The sequence below is a fragment of the Acipenser ruthenus genome, chromosome 6 (assembly GCF_902713425.1).
Source record: "Acipenser ruthenus chromosome 6, fAciRut3.2 maternal haplotype, whole genome shotgun sequence".
NCBI classification, from domain to species: Eukaryota; Metazoa; Chordata; class Actinopteri; order Acipenseriformes; family Acipenseridae; genus Acipenser; species Acipenser ruthenus.
The window spans coordinates 20,096,953-20,113,188 of record NC_081194.1 but is presented as its reverse complement, the minus strand read 5'-3'; the positions used below and the strand labels follow the sequence as shown (position 1 = coordinate 20,113,188).

At 36.3% G+C, this 16,236-nt stretch overlaps 1 protein-coding gene across 3 annotated transcripts; it reads left to right on the top strand.

The window, feature by feature from the left end:
* Positions 1–3,334: 3,334 nt before the first annotated feature.
* Positions 3,335–11,087, top strand: hmgn3 (high mobility group nucleosomal binding domain 3). 3 transcript variants are annotated; one of them, XM_034017926.3, is made up of 7 exons: positions 3,335–3,520; positions 5,251–5,301; positions 6,388–6,417; positions 7,478–7,531; positions 9,643–9,753; positions 9,912–10,014; positions 10,552–11,087. In XM_034017926.3, the coding sequence occupies exons 1-7, from the start codon at positions 3,506–3,508 to the stop codon at positions 10,563–10,565; spliced, it is 378 nt and encodes a 125-aa protein (XP_033873817.3). In that variant the 5' UTR covers positions 3,335–3,505; the 3' UTR covers positions 10,566–11,087. The 3 variants fall into 3 exon arrangements, with proteins under 3 accessions (XP_033873817.3, XP_034777489.1, XP_033873818.3); XM_034921598.2 differs by having other exon boundaries at positions 3,336–3,520; positions 9,934–10,014; XM_034017927.3 differs by lacking the exon at positions 9,912–10,014 and having other exon boundaries at positions 3,340–3,520.
* The last annotated feature ends 5,149 nt before the right edge of the window (positions 11,088–16,236 follow it).

Below are 16,236 nucleotides of genomic sequence, written 5' to 3'. Positions count from 1 at the left end.
TAGATGACCAACTTAAGGAGCAGAAGAGCAAATCTGTTTTAAACAGCTCCAGTGAAATACTTCTTAATCCACCACCACAGTAAGAAGACAGACTGCTGCTGTGTGTAATAGAGTCCTCAAAGTAAGGCTGCAATACCATCCCACAAGCTTCAGGTATGGGCTTCATCATTTAAGTCTTGTAAAGTAGTGTGGCTGTTGAAATGATATGTATACGTATCTTTAATCCTACGCAGCATGCCTACTGGTACTTGCCAACCTTATATTGTCTCCATTATGGTGTTGTACACATTCAGTATTATCAATGCATGCTCATTCCTTCTGCTCACTTCATCACCTGAGATAGCTCTGCTCATGGCGACCAACCACACACAAAAAAAATGAAACTATAAACTTTGGGGGTCATCACTTACATTCCTCTCAGTGTGATATCTTCCAAGCATTAAATGTCTCGAGAGAAGTAAATTATGAATATGCTCTTTAATACAGTGTTTAAAGCATAAATTCTACAGTGCAACATTCATATTGTGATTACATGGGCACATCACAGAAAAACATAGTTTTATATTTTCCTTAGCGTAATACATACTAGATCTGCAGCGCAATTACTCACTAATATCTTTTGAGCCATTGCTGAATTTTAGATGAGCTGATGTAAGGTAACTTAAAACATTAACCTGAAATACCTTTAACAGCATTAAAGCAAACAGTTTCTAAATAAATAACCAGCATTTTTTAAACCATACAACCCACTTATTTTACAAGGTTTCAAGATTCTCCCAGTTGTTTGTATTGTTTGGTTACAGAACACATGTGAATTGCCAGTCTTTATTGATCCCTTGAGTATGAGACACATGTGCACTGGATGTTTGCAAATATGCCTACAGAGACAAATACAATTAAGCTAACGCAAACATGATTAAGTATTATTGAATATTATTTAATGAGATTCTTACAAAACAATAACTGAATAAAACTGATTTCCAACACAGGTCTGACAGCAACACAAATATGCTTATAAACTCTATCCAGCATAACTATTCATAAACAACATTCTGTACAAATAAACAAACAGTAAAAATATTTAGCATAGAATATAAGCTAAAAGGCGATTTTTACTAGGGGTTTCATACAGACAGGGAGTCTATCCTAATGTTCTGAACAGTGTAATTTAAACACACACACTCTAATATCAGCTGGGGTTTCCCCCAGTGGTAATTCATTGATTCACTTATTAACAAAATCCAGTGAAATGATACTGAAACAATAAATTCTAGGGCCACAGTATTCATATTCACCACTATATCGATCATTAAAATAAAACCAGAACCGAGTGTCTTGTAGCTTTATCATGTATCTGCCTGATTATCTTTTTTCTTTACTAGGATATTCTTTAAATAGGGTATGCTTTTACCTTCTTATAGTGATTGATTGTTGTTTTTAAATTGCGATGGACTGCATTCAGTACTGACTCAGTGAAGCCTGGACTTGAATTTATACAGCAGGCCCTCACAAATGGACACTTTAGAAATAAATATTTTAATACTGTAGCGAGGGACATGTCACTCTTCATTCGTTGGTGTAAATCAAGTAGCCTGGTGACTGGTTTTATTGCTGAGTGAAGAGCAGGTTGACTGGAAGGGTTGTTTCTTGTGAATAACAGCTGCACCTGCCTGGCCTCTTCAGAGCAGGTGTCACTACACTATATTTTAATTCCCTTTTCTTGTATGCTTTAATCTTAGTATTTTTCTAATTCTCTTTTGTTTTACAGGAAATAACATTAAAAAAAATAAAATAAAATAACCACCACCAAAAACAGCCCTGACTAAAATAACCAACACCAAAAACAGAAGAAACTGCTGTCAGTGTTGGACATATTTGAAGAGATAACAGATATAAGGTGTATCTCAAAATGATAAGAGCATAAAATGTGATACCAAAACAATTTTATAGCTTAGGATATGTGGAGATTATATCAGGGCTGCAAATCGTTTTGAAAATTGGTGCTAAACTGTTTTGAAAGTTTAGCACCAGAGAGCCTTACTGGTGCTAAATTATGAAACACGCCCTGATCAAGCCCCTTCCCCTGCTCTTCAATTCGTTTTTAGTGTTTTGTGTTACAGTAAAGGAATACAAAATAATAATAATAATAATAATAATAATAATAATAATAATAATAATAATAATAATAATAAGGAGGTACCCTGGTGTCATAGCGCCAAATTTGCAGCCCTGTTACATGAATGTATTTGTTTTATCTGAATGTATTTTAAGATCTTTACACCACTACAGTAGTTTGCTGGCATTAAGCATTAAACTCTCTGATACCGACAATCTATTGCACACAAAATCCCCAGGGTATACAGCAAACAGCAGAAGCTAGGTAAAAACACATGAAACTGGCCATATGGGAAACCACCTCAAACCATAAAGCTGTGTTGCTTAGGAATACATTCAAAATCAGTCCTCAGGGAAGGGTGTATCCTTAGCGTTGAGTCTTCTCTGTATCAAAAGTAGATGCTGGCTGACGCTGCAGAAATAAAGACACGTAACTTTACGAGTAATCTGATTTACACATCAATACATTAAAAACAACGAAATAGAGAAGCGCCATTAAAAGGAAAGGGGGAGGATTTAAAATTTTAAACAAACTCATTTTTTGCTTTGCACATTTTTTCGCGTTCAAATTGCCCTATTACTGAGAAATATATATATTTCTCAGTAATAGAAAATCAAGTCACGTGGAGAATTTCAATATAAAATATATTTGAGACACGCACTATTTCCATCCATTGTTACTGCTATTCTAAAATGTCTAACAAACATAACAACCTACAAAGCATCTCAAAACAGAAAGGTCGTTTATTATACATCGTCACGAATGACCAATCAAACATCTATTATTTTCTGTCACTCAAGTAATTAATTGTGAGTAAATGGCTGTCATTGCAGGGCTTGCACTTGGTTTTGTATAGGGTTACTGATTGTGTGTGTTTATATATATATATATATATATATATATATATATATATATATATATATATATATAGTTTTTTAAATTGAGAAAACGTCGCTTTCACACTACGGTTATAGCTGCTACTAGAATAAGTCACCACATTCTTAACCACAGACAAATGCGTCAATACTGCTTCGCATTGATTGGTAGTGCACACATTCTTACTCTTTAGTTATTCTTATCTTAACCAATAGAATATTTGGAAATGTGGCTCTCACGACCAATCATAACAACATAGAGGACCAGTAATCAACTCAGAACCAATGGACCAGGCTAAGTGATTAACATATGCGATACGGTAACCCTATTTTGTGTTACCGGCCAATGGGTGACAAGGGGCAGAGTTGGAGGACTGCATATTATTAACATGTTATGATTGGAGGTGTTTAGGTATTGATCCTGTATTTCTGTGTTAGTTAGAAACTCGTGCCTCGGTCGATCTTTGCAGAACGTCTTATACCTTTTGAAGTTTTATTTTACAACGCCAAAAACATGCCGAAGAGGAGGGTAAGTAATGCGTGTGTGTTTATTAAATTTAACAGCACTAGTGCTTTGGTTAGAAAAAATATATATTGAGCTATAACTAGTTAGATATGCCTAACAGGTGAATTGATTATATATATATATATATATATATATATATATATATATATATATATATATATATTTTTTTTTTTTTTTTTAAAGCACCCTTCTTGTTTTGTAATTATAAATAAAAATGCATACAAAAATACACTGAAGAAACTGGTTTAGTTGCGTTTAGAACGTGGCATTGTTTTTTGTTCACTCAGGACTTGCCTTGCCCTCCATGATGGTAGTAAGTGGTTGTTGTATTACCCAATGTCATTTTTTTTTTTTTTTCTTTGAATTGTTAAGCGGCTCCGAGTTCACTTGTGTGCCCAGTGAATGTCATTTTGCACGTAGCCACGCCGGTACAGGCAATGTATTGAGCAAAGCAGTACAGTCGACGTACTGTTGGTGTGTATTGGTGCAAAGTTGGTCTGCTGTCCTTTTTAGTTCATAGGCGAATTTGTTGTTTCTTAATCGGTTGATGGTGGGGTGAAAAAAAAGCCATATTTAAACCTACAGCCTCCTCCTCCTCCCCTCCTATTACAGACCCGTATGTAACCAACTCTAGTGTCAATCAGAAGAGAGAAACACAGGGCTGGTCACAGTGGGGGTAGGGATTAGAGAGCCAGTCAAACCCAAGTGCGCGTGGAGAAGAGTCGGCAGACACAAAACTACTCGTTCTGCAAGCAACCTGAGGGGGTTACGTCGTAACACATAGTAATGTTAGTGCTGTGTCTGTAGACGAATTGTCTTGCAGAACAAGACAGGGATTTCACAGTAGAGCCCAGTAAAATCAGGAAATCTCCTTAGGTACTTTAACACTATAGTTTCTTTCTTACCATTGGTTAGGAGTGGCAGACATGGGTGGAAGATATAGACAGGTATTTATTTGCATGACGGGGAAGATAATAATTATTAGTCATTTAGGGACTTACAGAGACTAGGGGGTGAACTATGGATCAACAAATGCTCCTGCAGAGACACTTGCAATAGGACCTTGGTTTTACATCTCATCCATGGACAGAGCACAAGAAGGTTAAGCTCCGTGCTCAGGGTCACACACAGTGAGTGGCTGGATTTGAACGGGAGACCTCCTGGTATCAAGCCCTTTTCATTAATCACTGGACCACCAAGCCTCCTAAGCAAGGGAACTGTGCGCTGCTGTAGATGTGTAGTTAAATAATAAATATAAGGATAAGTCTTACAGCCACCTTTTTTCTGTTCTTCAGTTTGAACCATTCCTGGTTTTAATATGACTTTAATAACACACCTGAGCATGTTACCTATACACTGGGGCTAATAGAGCACATATTAAAACCTGGAATGGGATAAACTGCTGTGCAATGGGAGTCTTATTTCCATCCCTGGAAACGGAAGAGAAGACTCCGAGCAGGAGAGTTTTAACTTTTTAATTAAGTAAATAATTCTACCTTCTATGCTGGTAGACCAGTGTCCTCTTTTCTATTACTTCTATCCGTGCCAAAGCAGAACATATATCTGTTGAAATGTTTGTTCACAAAGAAGTTTCTTTAGTTTTGCTCGCCACTGTCTTTTACTTAACCTTTGGGTAACCTAAAGTCCACATTTCTTTCAATAATTTGAATAGTCCATCCATGTGGATAGAGAGAGAGATATTTAACTATGATGCTTTACTTTTTTCTTCACAGTCTGAGGAAGTTGCTGATGGCAAAGACTCAAAAAAAGTAATAAAGCCAGCGGTAAGTGTACTTGCTAATTTTGAAGAAAAAAAGCTAGTGGTGGTCAATATCATTCTACCTTTCAAGGGTATTTTGTACACAAAAGAAGGACTTGTACATTCCAGAACCCAAACAGTTATGCCAGAGAAATTCTCTTTCTGCCTCCTGAGAACCTGATGTGCAGCATCTATGACATCCTTTGTTATCTTGACATAGCACACCAATTGAAATGTTAAAATAATGGTCTTATATATGTTTTATCTACAGAAAATAAATAGAAAGTATACTTCATGGTAGCTTCATTGTAGCCAAATTTGTCAATGTTTCAGCAAAGAAAAACTGCTGCCCATCACAGTAACTGGTCACTAAGTGTTACCAGTCACAACTCAAAACATCGTCATTCGTGTGGCTCTTGTCCATTCTTAAAGTAATACATACACGTAGTTCTGGAGAATAAATAGGCCTACAGTTGAATGTAAAAAACAAAAATAAATACATTTCCATATCATGGGATTAAAAACAAAAAAAAATCACGTATGCTTGCAGAGACACACTTTATTGCTAATACTGTTAAAAATACAAACGCAGTATTTTGTATTTATATTATATTTAAGTTTATTTTATATTAAGATACAACAAACCCTAAATATACCAATCACAGTCAGTCTCACAGGCAAACACCACACACTAAAGTATTATTTAACCATTTTATTCCATTGATTCACATTTAGGTACCAGATGATATTTGCATGCTGCAGTAAGCACTTTTGGTATTTTTGAGATATGCTCATGCGATTGGCTGTGTGCAGGTTTGCTGTGAACATATTGGCAGTGTTCTGTCCTTTTGAAAGATGCATGTAGCAGTTTCCTGGAAGCTGACAGACCTCTCCTATGCAATGTTAAATTACTCATGCAAACCGGAGTAAAAAAAATAATTTCTTCCGTTTTCCCCAAGGGGAAAGTTTCCCACACAGTTCAATAAAATTCACTTTATCACCTGACTGGCATGCAGTCCTAACACTCCTAGTCCTGTGCATGGTCATTGTAGCTGTAATGACTTGTTGATGGTCTTTTTATTCTTAATTGGCATTGTCTTTTGTTTTTTAGGCAACAAGAAGATCTTCAAGAATCTTAGCTGTAAGTGGCGGAATTGTCTTTGTTCCTTACAGTAATTTAGGGTTTGTGTTATTTGTATAGGAGGCTGTGTGGTCCAGTGGTTAAAGAAAAGGGCTTGTAATCACAAGGTCCCCGGTTCAAATCCCGGCTCACTCACTGACTCATTACGTGACCCTGAGCAAGTCACTTAACCTCCTTGTGCTCTGTCTTTCGGGTGAGACGTTGTTGTAAGTGACTCACAGCTGATGCATAGTTCACACACCCTAGTCTCTGTAAGTTGCCTTGGATAAAGGTGTCTGCTAAGTAAACAAATAATTTGTAAGGATGATGATGATGTAGTAATAATTATGCTGTAGGTCTGCTGCAATAGACTAGATACTAGGAAATGCCTCCAGAACTCTGCATTGGTTGTAAGATGATCTGCAGAGAAACAATGGCCTTCTGCTAAAACACAGAATAATAGTCTTGCAATTCTAATCCTATTTAACGCATATTTATATGAAAAGGTAAGATCTGTACTAATTTGCTGATGTTTTTACTGTGCATCCTCTTGGATAGATACATCTCAATTAGCACGGGTACCCTCATTTAAACAAAATAATAATCGATCTTGTTTTGATTTTCTTCTTTATTTATTTTTTTAATCCTGAATATTGGAATTTCCCCACACTTACATTAGATTTTTTGTCTTAAATCTAACCTATATTTGCTTATTTTTACATTGAAACAATGACAATTTTATTTTTTTAAAACCTGATTTGTCCATGGGCAGGCATACATAAAATGACAAAAAAAGTTCGCTTGGGTAACCCTCTACTGTTATGTATATGTTGTTGGTTCCTTCCCAAAGACTATAATAGAAAATAAAACACACAAGGGGAGCACTATTTAGTTTTTTGCTGTATTGAAAAATAGATGAAATATCATGTGTTCTTTTGTGTTCTTGAAGAATACAGAAGTACACTGGTGGTTGATTGTAAATTGCAGTATCATGCCTCCTTTGGAAATAATATCTGAGGCTTAAAGTAATTCTGTGTATGTATTTATTTATTTATGTATCTATTTATTTTTAAATAAACAGCAAGGACCTCCACAACCTAAACAAGAGCCTAACAATAAGAAGCCAGCTTCTAAGGTAAGATTAAAAAAGAGAATGTCATGTATAGAGGCTTCTTTAAGAAAGGCATGCTGGGATATCGGCTGATCCCTTGTCAGCTGATGGCAGAAGACAAATGGGAGAGGGAGATCTGAGGAAGAGCTATGAAAAGTTATTTTATTGAGGTTCATTTAAAAAATAAAATTTAGTACGTTCTACACATACAAACAAATGCATTAGTATTGCTTGAAGTAGATTTATTTAAAAATCTTGACAAGCGGTGCACATGTCATGAGAACTGGTATTTGTGACATGTAACTTCAATTAAGATGTATTGTTGCACTCATGAATATAAGTAAGTTTTCTGTAATATATCTATATATCCAAAATAAGATTACTTATTCCCTGCTCGCGTGACTGTCAGAATATGATACGTCTGTACCACAGTTTGTGTTAAAGTCCATGCTTTTCATTAATCAGTGACATTAATTGTGTCTTTGTAATATTGTCTTGATGCGGGAATCTGTAACTCTGCATATTCCACATTGGTGTCCAACAGTAGGTTTGTTACGCTGGGCCCACAAAAAGATGGAGAAATTGAATAATAGTATTTTTTGAAGTCTGTTTTCTTTTAAATTCACAAATTGTTATAAATATTGCTTTTGCTGTATTATTACAAAAGGTACCTTTGGCACCAGTCAGTACTGGAGTCTTTTGTAAGGTCGAGACAGGGTTCTCAATTTTTATTTGATGCAAATCAAACATTTCTATTAAACTACAGTGTTTTCTTTTACTATTCTTTCATTCCACCCCCCCCCCACCCCCCCCACTGTTAACACAGTATTGATATATTTGCTTCAGAAGCAACTTCAGCTGCTTGGTCTCTCTACAGTATAAGTCTTGTTTTGGTTTTTCATTCCGTACATGTCCAAGTAGCCTAAGCCTGAATTCCCTGTGTTTTTAAAATTATAAATATTATCGTCTGTTTTTAAATATCTTGAGTTATGAGACTGAAGCAAAATAAATCAATCAATAATTAATAAATAAATAGATGGGTCACCTTGGATCGAGGCATCAACTAAATAAATTGTCAAGTTACCAATTACAGTATGCAATAAGAGTACTAGTATGCAACTAAATTGAGGAATACTAACTTATTTATGAATAGCTTCAGTATCAAATGAAATAAAGGATAATCTCTGAAAGACAATATTTAAACTACTGTTGATTTTATATATGGATGGTTGCTGCATTCTTCCATAGTTCAGCTATCTGTGCACTCAACCTCTTTAGAATGCAGACTTTGCTTACATTCCAGTTTGTTTATAGCTTCCAAAGGTCATTTTTAGTGGGGTGGTCCCAAGGTTTTGCACACTACTCCTGTATAACATGTGTGATTTTAAAGCAGTAGGGGGTATACTTAAGTGAATGAGAATATTTTGCAGCAGAGTATTTAATTGATTTTTTTTCTTAGCAAATAAGTTATTTTTTCAGCCACTCTTGTATTGCAGGGGACTTAATGATCCTAAAGTCAATTGTTCTTTTTTTTGATCTTGCCTTGTTGTGAGCAGTGCTGAAATAAAGCTCCTTCATTGCACTAATGGAGTATTTTGTCGGACACTACAAGCAGACCACTCCTACTCTAGCTTAAACCATGCAAAAATGTGCCAGAATGCACCATCTTTATCCCTTTTTTCAATGTTTTCCCAGTGGAAGGGTGGATACCCCCCCCCTCCCCCCCCCCCCCATTACCACAATGCATCTCAATGACATTGGTGCCCCCTAGTACCTTGTAAGTGCCACATACTTCAAAACTAATAGAAAACACTGTGTGCTGGTGTTGGACTGTAGTAACTTCCATTGTCTCTCGTCTTACATGAGTGCTAACCTTGTTAATGAATACTCTAGATTTGCCAGCTTACTTGTGGAGGGGAAGAGGGGGTACATATGCCTGGCAATGGGGATATAGTTGAGGTGCGCATACTCATTTATTACACACAGTGGTGCCACAAATTATTCAGTTAGCCTAAAATAAACCTTTTGCTTCCCTTGTTTTTTAGCTGTAATTAACCATGGTTTAAGGGAGGGATATGTGGCTTTGTATAACGTTGGCTTGCAGCTTCACTTCTCATTATACATTTCTTTTGCAGAAGCAAGCAGGGGAAAAGGCACCAGCAAAAGGCAAGAAAGGAGCTAAAAAAGACGACAAACCAGCTGAAGGCACTGTGCCTGCTGAAAATGGGGAGACCAAGACTGAAGAGGTACCACTTGTCTTCAGACCTCTCCAATGCCTGTGCATGCCTGCTCAGAGATATTATTGATCACATTTTCTACCTAATGCTGGCTGATTTATCGCCTTTTCCCAGTTACCTTGCATGTGTATAATCTATTTTTTTTTTTTAACCCCATAATATTTCAGATCTGTGTTTCTCGTTCCTCAGTTAGTGTGTCTGCATCTAGAAGTACTCCTCCCAGCTTGCTGTCAGTAAAAGGGCAAGCTGAAACAGTGAAAGTAAATAAGGGTATGCTAACATATTCTGTGTGCAGTGTATAGACTCTGCTTGAGGTGTGTTCTTCAATTGAGACAACTAAGGCCTGGATTAAATCAGTATTATGGTGCCGCCATAACCTTATCTGTAGCCGTGGCATCTGGTTTAATGAAAGGAGGTGGCCAGTTCTAACATGTTTGCGTGCTTGATTTGGGGGTAGTGTATCTGAAAATCGTACAGTTAAAACTGTTTTAAAAGGGCTTTCCAATGCTGTTCAGACAGGACACTCTTAATAACCAGATTATGCCATCTAATTTTAAAGAGCATTACAACTGCTGTGGGGTATACTATCAGAAATGTTTTTAATTTCATTGAAACATATTGATTGGAATAGGTAAACTTGCAAGTATACACATCTGTGTTAATATGTGATTTATTTAAAATTCATTGCAGAAAGTACGGTGTATGACACCAATAGGCAATAGACTGGTTTGCAGTGTTGTAGTGGGCTTATTGGCTTTCCTTTTGGATAACAGCTTTTATACCCCCCCCCTTTTTTTTTTTTTTTAGGCACAAAAAACTGAATCTGCGGGTGACAAGAAAGAATGAATGAATGAAGCATCTGACATCATGAACTTTCAGTTGATTTTTATGTACCTCTTGTACAATGGGAAAGAAGAATATTTTTTATGAAGTATTTTGTAAATGCAATTTTTTTTTTTAGACCTGTAGTAGTGGAATTTTACGAGTATACATTAAGATGTATTCTAATAACAAGTCTTGCTCACTAGGATGCATTCTTACCATTACTCCCTTGTTCATGACAGTGGTTTGTTATCTTTATCAACTGATATTTAATTTCACTTTGTTTAGTTTAGGTGACTTTAGAGCTTGTAGTGACTTGCGTATGTGTGTTGGTAGAGTTTCTTTTTTTATTGAATTTTTTTTTTTTTGGGGGGCGATTTTTAAATAGCAATAATCAGTGGTGCTTTGTACTAAAAGTTTAAGTGGTTGTTTTTAAAAAAAAAAAAAAAGATATATGTGATCACTCACTAATTGGGATTAATTCCATGGAACTATTTTAAAATAAAAAAGCAACTTGTGCAGTTTGGTGTGAATGTTTTGTGCAATCCCTCAAGCGTGACAAATGGGTGAAAGCACAATGGTAATCTTTTGTACATTTTAGTTGTTTAATTAGGATCATGAGACTGAATTAATTGTGAGGTGCCTCACTCCCATTTGCTCCAAAGTCCTGACCACTCTGTTAATGTGTACTACTATAAAAGCTATTTTCAAGGCTTTTCATTTGCAGTGTTGCTTGGAATTTGTCAGGAGATCAAAGCTTGCTGTAATCAAAGCTTCCTGTAAATGTAGCAGATTGTGGGTTTATACAACTTGCAATAGCTTGGTTGCATTAATCAGATTTAATTAAATGATAAATAGACCTTAATGCTACAGCTTGGTGCTTTATTATAGCTGTTTGTATCTGGTGTGCTATGTGTTTTCAATTTCATTTTTTGGGAATTTTAAATTCAGAGGCAAATTGAGAATCAAGAAAGCATACAAATTACAGGTGGAGGCGAGACAAAATGTTGCCTTGGCTTATCGTCAACCAACTTCGAACGCATACATTCAGATATGTATTAATACATGTTTCTATACTGTTATTGATATGTAAACTGTTGAGATTTATAGAAAACAGTACTGAAGAAAGCATCTTTATTTTTTCTATATGAAAACATGAACATCTGTTAATCATATTCTTGCAGTCTTGACAAACATTTGTGAAAAACATCCTTTTCAAAAAGCAAAGGGGGTGGGGGGTGAAATTGTATCTGAGGTAGGAATGTAACTCTACCTTAAACATACACTGTCAAGCTCTACTAGGATTTACTCCTGTCAATCAGAGCTGATTTAAACAGGACAAATGGAGAGAGGGAGCAAGTTAAACATACTTAACAACCTTCAAACCAACAATATATCATTTTGAATCTTGTGTGTTATGTATAAAACCAATCCCACGTTTGTCATATTTTTTTAATTTAGTAAAAAAATAACGTGTTATTTTTAGCAACAACTTTGACATCAGCAAACCTCCAGGTAATTATGTAATTGTAATGTTTTGTTTCATCATAGCAATAAACATAAAGCCTGCAGTTCATTCCTAACTCTCAACATTTTCTACATAGTTTCCATGTAAAATGGTCTATACAAACACAGACTCCATTGTGCTGCTGTATACTTAGTGAAAGATCAATTGCACAAACTCTATTCAAAGAGCAAGTCATTTACTACAAAGTATGTTGGAAACATGCACCCTGCCATGACTGTAAATATAAACTGCAGATTTCAGTACAAACTGTTGGGCTACTCCAGTTATACTGTACCCAGATTCTGCAATTCTCAATCATTTATAGTTAAAAAATAGTTTTGTGATATCTGCTTCTTGTGATTTTAAAAAGAAAAAAAATGGTTGAATTTTGCAGCATACCATATCTTCACTGAACCTGGAATTTTCAGCTCCTCAACAAACACTACCCAAAGACAATTGATGAGCTACTGTGAATTCTGTATGAAGATTGGATGTGTGCTTGCGTTGAAAGATATTACCATATTCCAACAGAAAATAAATCATAACTGGTTCTGACATGTCCTTTTGACTCTGGTACAAAACATTACATCTGTCTGTAGTCCCAGACAGGACAAGAGCTACAGTGCAAGGAAACAGTTGAAAAGGACATTATCCCTTGACATATAGTGTTGACTGAATGAAGGCTACACAAACCTTTAATAAGCTTTTTTAAGAGACTAGGGATGCCAAGTTTAAAGGTGTACACACTTTAGTTTACCTCTAAACATTTATACTAAATCAAGTGATACCAGTCACTAAATTCATTCAGTGGTGTTAATTTAATTTGACCTTGGACAGTTTATTTAGTACATTCTGCATTGCTTACTATAAAGCATAGTTTTAGTAATGTACACTTTAATAACATTTCTGAATGATAATTTTACTTTTTCAGTGTGGTTTTTGCTTTCTGAATTATGTCAAATTTCTGTGGGTAGCTTCTTTACAAGGAAAGATACAAGAAGGCCATGTGCTATGAAAAAGAAAAAATCCTGAGAACTACATAGATTTTTAATAGCCTAATACCCACATGCTATAATCATTATTTTTGCATATGCAAGAGATTGCTTGTGCTGTTTAAAAGAATATCAAAACTACATATAGACAACATAGTGTGGCTTATAAATACCAGGATCCACTGCTTGTACTTGCCCTTGGAGTTCAAAAACAGGCAGATTACCAAGAGCATGCTTTAAGTATGGTAGAGGAGAAACTGACACATTTAAATCCAAAAAATACTGTTTAGAAAAAAAAAATTGCATTGAGATTGCTCTCTTTTAATGGGGTGTCACTAATCTTTTTGAAGCATAATCAAATGTGCTAATCGGGGGGCTCCCGAGTGGCGCATCCAGTAAAGGCGCTCCGCGGAGTGCAGGATGTGCCCTATAGCCTGGAGATCGCAGGTTCGAATCCAGGCTATGTCACAGCCGACCGTGACCGGGAGTTCCTAGGGGGCGGCGCACAATTGGCTGAGCGCTGCCCGGGTAGGGAGGGCTTAGGTCGGCAGGGGAATCCACGGCTCACTGCGCTTAAGTGACCCCTGTGGCTGATAGGACGCCTGTGGTTCTGCAGCGGAGCCGCCAGAGCTGTGTTGTTCTCCGGCATTATAGGTCTGGTGGCATTGCTGTGGATCTGCAGTGCAAAAAATGACGGCTTGGCAGGAGCACGTTTCGGAGGCCGCGTGTTCCAGCCTCCGTTTCCCGAGTCGGCGGGGGGTTGCGAGCGGTGAGCCGAGGATACAGAGAATAATTGGGCATGCTAAACTGGGGAGAAAAACCTGGGTAAAAAAAAAAATTGGCTACGCCTAAATTTAAAAAATGGAATAATGTTAAACAAAGAATTCTCTGGATTCTCAAAGCAATTTACTCCAAACTGTCAGGGCAATTTTGATCTGAAAAGAAAAAAAAACACTATTTACATTTCTAAAATGAATAATAAACAGTTTTAGACTACTCACAAGCCCCTTAATTAAATGCCTGACTTGTTTATTGGTGGTTTGGTAACATTACTGGGTGCATTTCTGGTTTCTGAATTAAGTAAGCGAATGACAATTTGGAATAAACTGCACTGAGAATCTGGCCTCATGTGTCTTAAGAATAATGGAGGCTAAAGCTGGCAGCAACAAATGTCATTTTCAAAGAATCTGAAACATGAAATACAGCCCCCACCCCCTTACACACATATCTTTATTGTAAAAATTGGTGCATAAATTCACATTCAAGGCATACTGGGTGTCCTGGAATTAAACTTGAATGAAAGGTAAAAAATGTTTAACAAATGACTTAAACCCCTTTCACACTGGCACTCTTACACGGGTCCAGACCCGGATCCTGTCTACCCGGGTCACAATCCTGCGTAGTGTGAAACCATGTACCTGGGACCCAGCGACCCACCTCAGGATGTGGGTCGACATGCTTTGACCCAGGTTGAGACAAACAGCCACGCCAAATATTCAGAGATGAGCTGTATTAATTATGGGAAATGGAACCATCCACATAGTGCTAATTACAATCTTTTGAACTTGCCTTCAGTTCAACTTTCGCTGCGACACTACCTTTCCACGCCAGTGGCGACAGGCGCTACTTGTATTTTAATTCTGGGCGTATCTTTACCCCTGACCACTCGTGGTGGTGTTTTCTTATTTTTTTTGTGGTAAATGTCTCTGAGGTTTTTCCACTTTTTCTCTACATCATCAGCTGGAAAAAATCACACGTATGATAGTCCTGTTATAGCTAATACATATGTAGACTACGTAATAGTTTTTACTTAATACTTATTTCAGTAAACGTAAACCAACCATATACACCTGCTATCAGAGTTGCGGTAACTCGTTGCATAAGTAACAAGACGTTTAAAATAGTTTGAATGTACGCTTTGAAGAACACAAATTGCATGCATACGGAAAATGCTACAGTATAATTGATGCATAGTATGTATCTACAAATTAAATGTGTATCTATAATGTTAACTAATTTATCTAACACAATGTTTTATATAAGTTATGTCTGGGTTTTTTTTTTTCAAACTAACGCTCGCTATTATAAAAAGCCTTTATGTAACTTAAGTTTTTTTCATTGCTTAGGACTTGTGCAAAGTCGCATGTATTGTAATGATTACAATTTACTATTTGCTATATCCAATACATTATTAAAAGTTATTTGTTTGGTATGCTACAAAAAAATGTAAAAAACCTGTTTGACACATTTAATAAATGAATTACCAGACATATAGTTAAATAGTATACAATAGTAAACAACCATTTCGCAGGACAAGACAAGATAAATAAATATAATGAGTAATATAACTTGCTACCTTTTTATTAAGTAATAAGTAAGGATATTATGTTAGTTTTTTTTTCTGAAGTAACGAGTAATAAATTACTTTTTTTTCAGTAACGTGACCAACACTGCCAGCTATATCATGTTCCCTGGAAATGGAAACCAAGATGTTCTTCCTTATCGGCGTGTCTTTATAATTTTTGTGTCCTTTATTATACAGCGCCGGGTATTTTGAAAGTGCAAGAATGATCTTTTCTTCCGCCGTTGTTTACTGAAAAAGACGCACAAGGGAAGCTGTTCCTCATTGGCCAGTTCCCTAGCTGCCGCTCGACAAAATCGCAAAAATAGACACCAATCCGATTTTTTTCGCATTGCTTCAGTGTCGCTCCCGTCGCATCGCAGACAGTGTGAATGGTTCATATAAACGTTTATTATTATTATTATTATTATTATTATTATTATTATTATTATTATTATTATCGTGGCACGGTGTGTTGTACTACACATTCGCTTGTCGCATTGCGTCTGGTGCGAAAAGACCTTAAGGCCGCTGTTACACAAGTTATTTTTCCAATTATGATAAAACCTGATGTATACATTCTTTACTAAATGTTGTGTATATATCAGTTGTGACAGTGCAGATTCCCTGCACACTGAGAAATGGGTATTTTGTGGTTGTTTTTACATAGCCACCTGTTTAATTGTTTGATTGTGTTTAATACAAACAGGTTAAAATGTCTGGATATGTCTGCGTCAAGGCTAAAGCCCAGGGGGCACTAATCTACATGTTGCTCGAAAAATGTAGAAATATATACTTTTTTTTGTAGAAAGTGAGGTGCAAGCTACAAG